Below are 12,863 nucleotides of genomic sequence, written 5' to 3' on the forward strand. Positions count from 1 at the left end.
GATGTGGTTTCTAACTTAATCATAATCTCATTTAAATTTCACGTTGTCCTCAGTGCCTTTTTATAGGATGAATCGTAAACATGCAGATTTCGCCGAGAAATTTGTTCCCAGCGCAAGAGACTTGCGATAACTTTCATGACTCTGCAGTATGTCTACTATCTAGAGCGCTGGCTAACTCACAAAGTTATTTAAGAGCGAAGAGGCCTTTGGTCTTACTTTACCAACCCTGTTTCCACATGCAAATGGGAGGAACCGATTCCGATGCATCTTGGAACGACGAGACCCTTTTTTTTTTTTTTTTTTTTTTATGTTGGTGGTGGTGTTGCAGTAGGATTTTCCACCTTTTTTTTTTACTGACCTCTTCAGACAGTGTTTTTTTTTTCTTCCTTTCTCTTTCTCCATCATTAAAGGCGAAGGACGCAGAAGAGCCGACCAACCTTGCACATGTCCTGGTTCACGTGGTGGTAATGGATGTGAATGATAATGAGCCCATCTTTGTCAATCAGCCTTACATCGCACTCGTCTCCACGTCTGCCGAAAGAGGACACGTCGTCACGAAGGTAATCACAGAGACTCTTTCTCTAATTCCGGTCCATTGGATTCACGCCAAATGGGCCCTGGGTTTCTCCTAGGTAGAGCACGAGCTCTTAACGAGACCCGTTAGATTTGCATACAAATGTCTCCCTATCACTTGAGACCTCTGGGGAAATACGATTGTTAGTTTGCCCAAATTCTTATTTTTTTTTTTTTTTTTTTTTAGGTTCTACATATCCTCTCACTATTCATTTATGTACTCAATCTTTAGAGTTACGTTTAAATGTGTATTATTTATAGAGAATTTCATCTTCCGAATGTGTATTATTTATAGAGAATTTCATCTTCCGTAAAAAAGGGATGTCATATTGAAAAAGATCCAACACCTATCATTTTCCCCCTCAGCTGAAGCGTTAGTTGTAGCAAATGTTCACCATAATAATTCGAACCAGCTCTTTTCCTGCAGCAAAGCATCATAAACCATTTTTTCCCGTTTCTTTTCCTGAAGGTGCGAGCTGTAGATGCCGACGCAGAGGATTTCGGCACCGTCCGCTATGAATTGGTAAGAGGGAGCGGCGAGCTCTTCGCCGTAAACAAGAAGTCGGGAGAGATTTCTCTGAAGCAGTCGCTGATGGTCGCCGATAAGACCTACAGCCTTACCGTCGCCGCTTACGATGGGGGCAAGCAGCCCCTAAGCTCTCAGGCGCATGTGATGATCAGGTGAGACTGTTGTTATTGCTATTATTAACGGAAATAGTGATATTCCGAATGAAGATGGACAACAAGGGCGATAACTATCGAGACAGTGTCGTATATTTTAGAAGCCATTATCTCTCTCTCTCTCTCTCTCTCTCTCTCTCTCTCTCTCTCCCACTGAATTTACGCTATGGCTATTATTGCAATGTTACAGGGTGGTGTCGGCAGAGGGGCCCATCTTCTCCTCGGCTAGGTATGCCGTCTCTGTCAATGAGGACGCCCCCAAGGGAACGCCCGTCGTGAGAGTGGAGGCTGAGAGTCCTTCAGCGGATCCCATCATGTACACGATTGTCGCTGGAAACGCTGAGGAACTCTTTGCCCTTGACTATGCCACTGGTAAGTTCCTTTTCAAGTCGTTTCTTCAACTTGTTTATTATTTATGGACAAAGGAGAATGGAGCCATAGACCTGCCGCTTTAAGGAAGAAAAGTTATATGTCTGGAAAGATTGGAGCGGAAGTGAACACCAAAGCCTGGTTGTAGAAAGAAAGAAAAATTGTCATTGAAGCTTGTAGTTCAAGGATACAGATTTCATCAGAGTAGATATATATATATATATATATATATATATATATATATATATATATATATATATATATATATATATATATATATTATATATATATACTGGCACAAAAGCGATACATCTACTTTGTGGAAATTTGTATTCCTTGAACTACAATCTTCAGTGGAAATTTGTATTCTTTCATATATACATAGCTTCAGTGGCAATTTCTTTATATATATATATATATATATATATATATATATATATATATATATATATATATATATATATATATATATATATATATATATATATATATATATATACAGGTATGTGTGTGTGCGTGTGTGTGCGCGCGTGTGCGTGTGTGTGCTTATTTCTGTAGTTCTTTTCCCCTTATGGTCATGAAAGAAAACATAAGATTTTGCTATTAAAAGCCTCTCCGATTCTAAACTTAGATTTTGTGGAATAGTGAAGACATGAACATCAAGCTGTTTCGACTTAAGATTTTTGATAAAATTCGTAAATGAAATTTAGTGAGTGAATTAACTGTTCAGCCAACCAAACGCTAATAAGAAAATAAGTAAATGAACCTGACTGAAGTGTTATCGCTATCACAAGTTCAGTCATCATTGAACAAGACAGGAGAGTCGGATTCCTAAGCGAGTTGTATAAATTAAATTGGAGTGCTGTTAAAATAAACCGTTTCTTTGCTTACTCTGTCCATTTAGAGTTACGAGGATTGAATGCATCTGCTATTGGCTTGTTACGGCGAAATGAAAAGTACTGGATTGTATTGTTTCGCTGAAGGCAGATATCTATATAAAGCACAAAGCGCTCTTCTCTATTTTCGGCGAGCCCGGTTATTGATAGGGTTTAGGCCCTGCTGTTGGTTTTCGAGAATGGGAAGACGCATCTGCTATATTTAGGCGAATGACAGAAGGCACTGCAAAAAGTGTATGCCTGTGCATGAGAGAGAGAGAGAGAGAGAGAGAGAGAGAGAGAGAGAGAGAGAGAGAGAGAGAGAGATAAGCAGAAACGCGAAACTAACACATTGAAACTTAATAAAGCTGACATTTCAGTGTTGTGCAGCAATTAAAACTAAAATATTGTGGAACTATTGTCCTCTTTTTTCTTTTTTTTTTTTTTCCTGTGGAAGGGGCATCTGTACTGGAGTCAGTGGGACCTGGGTACGAGTAGAGTATTGATGAGGTAAATAGAATTTGAATTTAGCAGACGTGCTGGTGAAAATATCTCCAAAAACGACAGAAAAGCGAAATCAAAAACGATAGAAAAGCGAAATTGTTTGTGCCTGACGAATAGTATAGATGCAGGGGAAGCGCTAAATTATTTCTCCGGTTGAATAAGTCACGCAGGTCGATTTGACGAGTCTGAACGAAAGGGCAGAGAGCCAGAGGAAGCGAAGAGGCGTTTGAGGTCATTTGAATAAGAGGTCAGGTATACTGCGTGTCTAAGGAAGATTGATAACGCTGAAGATAAAAATCGGTTGATGGACAATTTTCATAATGTACATGGAACGTCTTTGTGGTGAGACTCATAACGTTGAATAAGGAAAATACAGAAGGGATCCTTAACAGAGAAGGGAGAAGACTGAAGGAGCCACCCATAACATGGAAGAAAGAAAAATGCCCTTGAAATTTATGAAGGCGAGGAGACAATATTGAGGGAGGGATTCTTTACGTATAGCAAGGAAACTGGCGAAGAGATTCATAAAATAAAAGAGCGTAAGCACATTTGGTGAAAGAGAGTAACATGGGAAAGATATTTGTGGTGTACAAGAGAGAAAATGACGGGAGAATCAAAATTTACGAGAGAAAAAACTGATGGTCAGATTTATGAAAGAAGGATTTATACTGCAACTTATAATTGATTTATGTTGTTCATAATCTTGGAAATTAAAAGCTAAAAAATTTATGAACTCGCTAAGCAGGCATCCATCAAAAAGAATGCTCGCACGCGAAGAAATAAGGTGAAATGAGATGCACACTCAAGTGATTACGAAGTTGCGTAAATATGCAGAGGAAAGATGCGAGAGCGGGCCGCTTGAATGTGGCAGTACTACTTCTGTATTTGAACGTTAGTCATTACTGAATACAGTTCAGGGAGCGACTCAGCTCTGTTCGACGCGTATCACTTGGAAAGTTATAATGCGGACGCCCTCCGAAAAGAGTAGAGTGCTCTAACGTAGTAGAAAGATAAATGTACTTGGGAGATGCTAAATGAGAAACAGAGCTTCTACAAATTTACGGTACAGAATCTGGAAAACTGAGCGGAAGATTCTTAATGCAGAGGTGGTATTTAAAGGAAGAGCCAGGTGACAAAAAATGGGCAACTAGAGATTCATAATGAAAAAAGAAAGATGACTGAAGGAGACGCGCGATACAGTAAGGAAAACTAAACCAGGATTCACGATGTAAAATAGAGAAAACAGAGAGAATGATTCACAATACCGAGGAAGTAAAATTGAATAATTGATTCACCATTCACCGAGAAATTTGCTGGCGATTTATGATGAAATCGAAGAAATTGCGACTTACTTCACTGAAAACCTAAGTAAATCAGATTTCGTTATACTGAAAAAGTAATATTAAGTAAGTTTTCAATAAATAAATAAAATGATTTTTAATTGATGACAAAGCAGGGATAAATTTTAAGAAGTATACACATAAGCAGAAGAAAACCCCGATTTCGAGGCTTACATCATTTGCCTTTTCCATCTTAGTTTTGAAAATGGTCCCACCATATTCTATATTTTGCTTTTGTTTGCTGAGAGAAAATTTATCCTGAAAGCATTATTGGAAAGATTATAATGCACTCGGTGCTGCAAAGCTCTTGAGCACGAGCATGTGTTGTTATTTTTCTGAACCTGCATCAAACAAGTCTCCTTGTGGCACACATGCAACGAGCATGTCATCATTTATGTCACCAAGCTCGTTTTCCCACCTGCAGGTAAACCTAGCCGCGCGCATGTGCACACGCGTGACGCATTTCACAAATGAATGAGTCTTTGATGTTCCAGTTAATACAGCGCATTGTTGTCAGTGTTTTGTGTCATCTTCCAAACCCCATTTCAACAATAGGTTGCAGGGAATTAGGATGAACCTATGTTGTCATTTATCCACACCGGAGAGACTAATGTTACTTCTCCCAGGAGCGAGTTTGCGTATGATTACCCGGGCGTATCTCATTATCTCGGAATCAGAAGATAGGGGAAGCGGTGCTTTGTCTGGTTGTTCGTTCCTTTGTCCGTTTCATCTCTGTTGATTATCGCGTCTTTGTTATGAGAAGTTTTTGTTTTTATGTGTGGTCGTTTTATATCTCGTTTTTTGGACTTTCATTTTGGTCAAAATCCTCTGGAAACGAATGCATACCTTGTATGCTGCTGCAACGGGAGAAACTGGATTTCAGTAACATGACCCATGTGCTTTTATTGTCTCATTGCGTGCTGAAGAACTGCGATAGTTATTGAAAGTTTCCATGAAAACAGATTTTGGTGACGGCAACGAATTTTTCAAATTAACTCTCCAGATTTGCCAGTGTATGTAGTATCTCATGTAGATCTTCTCCGAGGTCAAATGAAGATAGGTCTTACGTTATGTGTGTTCGCTCGCTCTTCTGTTCTTATTGAACATTCAGTATTTCACTGCTGAAGTGGTGCGAACGCTCCTTGAAAGATGTCTTTCAGGAAATTATTTCAATTTTCAAAGGAAAACCTTTTTATCCTTTAATGAAGAATATTTTCATCTTTCTTGGACAGCATGTTTGTCGTTGCTGAAGGATATTCCTCTCCTTCACGAAAATTATTAATGTATTTTTAGTTTGAATATATTTTCATCAGAGAAAATATTTTGACGAGGGGTTTTCTATTCTTCCCCTTTGCAGATGTTATTCTTTAACAAAGAACAATACGGGAATTTGTACTGAATATTTTAGTTGTCTGTTACAGACAATGCCGAACTTCCAAATGGAACATTTTGTCGTAGATGGAAGTTACTTCTTTCTGAGAAAGTTCCCTTAGCGGTCTTTCCAAGTTTTTTTTGCAGTCCAGAACTTGGAGAGTATATTCGAACTTAGCGTTATCACAGCGCAGCTGATACCACGTGTCCTCTGGGGCTTTGGCCAGAAATTTGTGAGGACCCCGGGATTTCCAGGACATGGAAGTCGTTTCCAGAATTTCCTGGTTGAATACAAGGGCCAATTTCCTCGCAACTTTTTACTCGCCCTCCCTCTTCCCACATCCCACCCCTTCCCCTTCCCCTTCCCCTAACGGCTTACGTCTTCGGGGTTGAAGACACTGGAAAGTTCCCTTTTGTTCTGGCTCTTTATTCGAGACAGTACCGACGCTAAATTGTTATTCTTTCATGCGATCATAAATTCCAGGCATTTGGTTACAGGATGTACTTCTTTTAGTTGAAGTTGGCCTTATGCCAACGTGGGCTCTTACTCTTGTGCAGCCCGTAAAGAGTGTTTTTCCAGTTACGGTTTTAAATGTGATCAAAATGTCATCATTTGATTATTTTAGCTGTTGGTAAGGAAAGGAACAGAAGCCACATTTTCCCTAGCAAGGGTTTCTAAGTCACACTGATTCAAGCATTGAGTGGTGTAGAGCAGATGACTTGAGTTTCGTTTGCATAATGCAAGTACGGAATATGGCAATGAAATACATTCTTACTGCAGTCTTAAAGTTAAGGGTTCAGGATTGCAGATATGATTGAAATGTAATCTTTAACAGTTTTTATTTTGCTTTTATGGGCGTATATACGCATAGTAAGTTGTTAGATATCAAGAAGGCACATACACACGAACACACACACACACACACATATATATATATATATATATATATATATATATATATATATATATATATATATATATATATATATATATATATATATATATATATATATATATATACATACACACACACTTTCTCCTGGTGTAAGATATTACAGTAGCGCTTTATTTGTTATTAGGCATGTTATGATGTACTGAGATGACAGCTTTCCTCTTAGGGGTGCAATCAGATAAGTCTCGCAATGAATGATATCGGCATACGTTTGATCCTCCCAATAAACTCTCCTTATGGATGACTGATGCCATCTCACCTATAATCAGAGAGAAGCTCAGATCTGAGTGGAATCACTCTCGGTTGACAGAAGAAAAAAATATTAGTCAGTAATTTTTCCTTTGCCAATAATGTTAAATCCTCTTTGAGACTACAGTCCCCTTAGGGGGGTTAGTGCCGTCAGTGCACCTCATGTGGTGCAATGTAGGCATACTTAAGGTTCATTACACCATCCCTTCGGCCCCTAGCTGCAACTTCTTTCATTCCTTTTACTGTATTGCCGTTCATATTCTCTTTCTTCCGTCTTACTGTCCACCCTCTCCTAACAATTGATTCATAGTGCAACTGCGAGGTTTTCCTCCTGTTACACCTTTCAAAGTTTTTGACTGTCAATTTCTGTTCCAGCGCTGAATGGCCTTAGTTGCCCCAGTACTTGGCATGTATGCCTAAAATCTATAAATCAGTCAATTAGTCTTTGAGACTACAGTATTCGATTAGAATAGATTCCATGAGATGTTGTCTTGTACAGAAGTAGTGAGTGACAGTAAGCGATTGTGCTAAAGGTTTTCGACCGAATATCAAGTGTTTTGGATTTAATCTCTCCGGGAAATTTTTTTTAGGATGACATTTCATTCAGTGCCTATACTGTCGCGATGATGGTGTTGAGTGGCTCACATGAAAATTTTTACAGGAACTGAATGCTTCCTGAAGGTAATGGAGTAGGCGGTGAAGGCATAATGAGTGATTTAAATAGGTATTGACCGAAATGTCAATTGCCTCACACCATCATGAAACAGGTTATTCGTTTGCTCTCTTACAGCTTGGATTATTCTTTGTTTTGACTAAAAAAAACATAAACAAATGTTCTTTAAAATAAATCAATTTTGTCTTGTTGATAATCTTAGACCAAGTTCATCAAGAAATTTTATGGCGGGTGCTGGGACTGTGAAAGCGGTTCAGTATTGAAATAGTCATTTCCAATGCAAGCTAATTTCGTATTCGTTTTGCAGTGGCGGCAAGTGTGAAGGAAGGAGGCGGGTAGTTGCAAATGATATACAGCAGAAAGCAAAATTTGTATAAGTGATAATGATTATTATAATCAGTTACTGCGTCTGGATGCCTTCATTAGTTGCTCTACGTGTTTGTTTCGCTTATATACCGTTTTTTTTTTTTTCGTCAAATTTTATTTGAAAACGCGGAACTGCATAATATTGTTATTATTTTCACTTTCATGTCGTCATCTATTCAGTTTACTGGTTTACGCATTCACATTTTATGAAGAAAGCCAGCGTTGACAAATAAAAATGAAAAGGAAAAACATTTTTCGAACTTGTTTCCATTTTTTCATGATAGATTTGAATCCCACATCTTAGCGAGACTCACAATATGAACATTGATTTCTTGCCCTTCGGTGGTGTTCTGAAGTTTTGCTTACTAATTTATTAATTAGTCTCCACCAGTACAATGTCTTTTATAGGAAGTGCTGTCACAGTTCAGTATAATACATTATATGAAATTTGTCCAGTTTGGAAATATGATGGATTGCCAGAAACTGGATCGGGATGACGAGTCGAGTGATCCATTGACACACGCCGGACCTGCTTTTAAATAATATATTTCTACTTTACTGGATACCTGCAAATTATATAGCTTGAAATTACGCAGCCACTTACTGTATTCACTTTGTAATGGTGTAATCCCACTTCCTGGTTCCACTTTGAAGCAGTACGTTGCCACGAACTGAATCCATCATAAAATATGTTGCCACATGCTGGATTCAGCTTGAAATTATTAGTCGCCGCACGCTGGCTCCAGTTGAAATGATATGTCGTAACATGGCAGATCCTGTTGGAAATGGTACAGTGCCACTTATTGGATCCGCATTGGTGTCAGTTTGGAAATAAATCCTTACCATGTACTGAATTTGTATATTCAACTTCATCGTTATAATGCATTGTAACTATTAGGACTGCACAGTTACCTATATTGTTCTTCATCATTTCTTATAGAGTAATGCAACTTCGGTAACTTTAAATAAGATGCATTACCAGTTATAGAACCCAGGTATTTTGTTTCAAGTATTACATAACACTTGTTGTAATTTAGTATCTTGTATGGCACAAAATTGCCAGTTATTATAATTTATTATTACAACGTACTAGACCCATTATTTAACGTCTTATGATAAATTTACATATACTTGAACTTACTGTTTCATGTACTTTAAGTCTTATGTTTTATGCTTTTATTTTTTTAAAGAATACATTTAGTTAAGAAGCAAGATACTATTTGTTAGATCCAGTGTCAAGTGTGTAGAGAGATTTTCGTATACTAAGGCTTAAATTCATTGTTTAGATATTAGAACTTGTTTTTCAACGGAATTTCATTTGTAGATGTAATTATTGTACCATAATGGTTTTTTTTGTGTAGAAATATTTTACTTTATTATTAATTAATCGTTTATTTAGTTACCATTAATTACCTAATAATCTTTATAACTTCATGGATTAGAATATTATCTTGAATTGTCGTAATATTGAGTGTTGAGCAATACATTAATATGTCTTTCCTGGCCATTTCAGAGTCCTTGTATTAATTTTATACTCTTATTTTCTGGCTGTATCACAGACAGAGCCAGCTCTCTGGAACTGAATTTATGTCAAGGCCACATGTAATTCAACGTCAGTTTAGATAAAATTATTTTCTTTCTGCTAACATCCCCTGTACCTGTATTAAAAGTCTGGTAAATGTCACTGGCGACGAATTTCCATTCAGAGTTTCTTGCAACATCGCACAGTAGTTTTTTCACTTACGCTGGGGTTATCTCCTCTTGCACAGTTGCAGTTCAAGTGCCAATATGATTAACAAGTACTAACTGCCTTCATGCATCTTAGTATGTTTATGCCACGGCAGGTGACATTTCACTAGGATAACTAACCTTTTGTGAAATCTGTCTTCTTTTTTTATTTCTTTTCTCTTATCATTAATGGCTCTGGATCCTCATCGTTTCATTGCCTATCTCAATCTTGCTTTTTCCCAGGTTTGAATGGCGTGGAATCGAAGTGTAAGTATGATTGCCAATGATCATGGTCTATAGACACAGAGAGATGCTATCCCTTTCACTGCTTATGATTTTAATGAGTCGCGCTAGTGTGTAACACTTATGTATGACATCAGAAGGCTCTACATGTTAGTTTTTTCTGATAATTATGAAATCACTTCACTGAAACATTGAGTCAAAACCTAAACTCTGTTAGGACTTACCAAACTTCGTTTTAATTAACTTAATTTGAATTGAATAAGGTAGTCAATTATTGATAGGGCGATAGCAACGTTCTTAGAATCGCTATAGGTATCATTATTATGATAAAGATTCCACAGATACTGAGAGGTGCTGTTGTGACGATTCACTAAGCAACTGTGATATTCCGTTTCAGATGCCAAATTCTCATATTAATCGTTATGATATACCTATGGTAAAGATAGGCCACACTTTGCCGAAATTTCCCCAAATTGATTAGAAGAAACGTGACTAAATACTTCCCTTTCTTTGATGGCTTCCTAATTGTTTGTGATCGGGAGACCAGGAGAGCGTCGGAAAATTGTTTGAAAAATGAAATCCTTTGTACTTGTCGAAATCTCTCGTGGGTTGCTTTTCAGCGATATATACATTTATAACATTTGAAAAATATTTCAGTATATATTTTATTCATTCCCCTTCCCTTGAATATACTTGAATTTCAACAAGTGTATTCGTGTGTTATTGTATGTCAAAGTTCCTATGTTTTTTACGTTTATTTTCCGGAAAATTTAACATACGGAGTGGGAGTGTAGTCAAGTACATGGATACTGCAAATTTTCTCATATCTGCATGATCAGCCATATCCGTGAATATGTAAACTAACCGCATAATTATAAGGCTTTGTTTTGGCCTGTATTCCTATATTGACAGTAGGTTACAATTTTATGATCGTCAGACGTCTGCTAAAAATTATTTGTCATGCTTAGACTGAGAATCATTGCTTGATATCATTGCTTGATTTCTGAAATAGTTGCGTCTCCTACTGACAATTCAGTCTGAGTTAAATGAATTGTAAAAAGTAAATGTGACCACATATTTAGGCTTTCGTGACTATAAACATGAGATTGTATCCTTTGGTTTGTTCGCCATACCTCGCACACCAATGTCATGCTTCAAATGAAGAATTGTTGCATGTAGTTCACAGCCGATTACAGTTTTTGAAGAAATGAATAGGCGATCCGCATTTACGCCCTCTACCTTACGGCTTCATATTATTGTAGAAACATAGCAGTGTCCATGACATTGATCTCCCCCACCCCACCCCACCCTACGAAGGCCAATCCTCAATACACCCCTCGTCCCCCTTAATCCCGTTTAGTCTGTATTAGCCGACTGTGAAACAGCTTTCCCGAGCTGCGACAGTGATTAGCGCCGAAGTTATTACCGTAATTGACCCTCGGGCTTCCGTTTCGGGTGCGACATTTCCAGTGTTATATCGATGCGATTGGTCTTATATAAGGAGGTGGGTGTGATGGTCTCATCACCTTTTGCCATTCCTGTTTACGCTTTTCGAACAACGATCAATGGTTAGTGCTTCGCTGATAAGCATTTAATTCGATATGGCCAGGCAAGGCTTTAAACGTAATGAAATGAAAACGTCAGGTGAGACAAGAATTGTCATGACGCAAAGATGCCAACGTGAATTCAATTTTGATTGTGTATGGAAAAGTAAACTTTGTAATCGAAAGGGAAAACGAGGAAGTTGTCGAGCTTGTATCACAAAGAAGGCAGTATGTATACCCTTAATATAAGCAGTGGTTTTGAAGCACGGTAGATTGGACTGCTTGGTAATGTACTGTTTTCAGGAAGTTGATGATGCGAGAATGTTTGACTTGAATGGAACGCTCCCTAACTGCAGTGTAGTAATGTAAATTGTGGCATTAACTGTGACAGGTACTTTTAAATTAACCGCATTATGTAGATGAGCAAATCGGACCAATAAAGAAATTTTATTGGCAGTTCTAGTTAGATTAACACGGGGGAATTGTTGTTAATTAACATTGTTTGCTAAGAATTACCCGACGACAGCCACCGTCTGTAAAATTCTTTCTTCTAAGGAGCCTTATGCAGCTGTGGAAGGATAGGAAGGATATTTTTCGTACTGATAGATTAAACCTGACTTTCACTTAGCGTTTGTGTTTTCCTTGTATGTCGATGCATTTCCCAGCTTATTTGATGTAATGTACATTGCTTCTCCATATCACTATAGCTTTTATTTGGAACCCAAATGGTCATTGTTGTCTGGTCCCTGTATATATTTGTTTAAGATTTTATGTTATTTTTATTTTTGATATCACTATATTTGTGCACGTTGTTTACAGATAAATGTTGAAGCTGTGAACGTATGTTGAATGTACTGTTAATGCTTTATTTTTATTTCTACGTAAGTAGCAGAGTTACGAGTCAGCTGAATTCCCGTTGTCATTTTTGTGAACCAGTGTATGATACACCAAAATGGATTTTCTTCATCAAACGCCAGGTCGTCCCAGCCCAAAACTTCATTTCTGGGTTACCGATATCCCGTTACTTTTGGTGGGGCGCATTCACCGAGTGCCATTGGCAAAGGAATGCATTTCGTTAAGTGAAGAGGGAGGTTTCGGGGCTCTCCAGATCCTTGTCAGACCCTCATTACCTCATGAAAGGACTCCAGTAAGCGTCCAGGTCAGGGATCAGATCGCGATGAAAGGGAGCGGATTGAACTCGGGGTCGAGTAGGAGATTAACACTGCATTATTTTCGTCTTTTATTTCCATGCTCTCTCTCTCTCTCCGTCAGATTAGTAGAAAAACCAAAAGTAGTTCTTTATTTTTGTGTTATGAATCTTTTATTGTCATCCCCCGTCCCCCACTGAAAAATAGAATTAGTAAAGTCTGGGCTTTTGGAGATCTGAACAGATT

At 37.9% G+C, this 12,863-nt stretch overlaps 1 protein-coding gene across 1 annotated transcript in view; it reads left to right on the forward strand.

Annotated features, from left to right (window-relative positions):
- The window catches only part of LOC136854674 (fat-like cadherin-related tumor suppressor homolog), a 723,114-nt gene that overhangs the window by 581,596 nt on the left and 128,655 nt on the right, over positions 1-12,863 (forward strand). Inside the window, 4 exon segments of the mRNA XM_067131274.1 lie at positions 411-560; positions 1,043-1,254; positions 1,445-1,626; positions 9,926-9,949. Coding sequence (XP_066987375.1) covers positions 411-560; positions 1,043-1,254; positions 1,445-1,626; positions 9,926-9,949 — 568 coding nt within the window.

The sequence above is a fragment of the Macrobrachium rosenbergii genome, chromosome 29 (assembly GCF_040412425.1).
Source record: "Macrobrachium rosenbergii isolate ZJJX-2024 chromosome 29, ASM4041242v1, whole genome shotgun sequence".
NCBI classification, from domain to species: Eukaryota; Metazoa; Arthropoda; class Malacostraca; order Decapoda; family Palaemonidae; genus Macrobrachium; species Macrobrachium rosenbergii.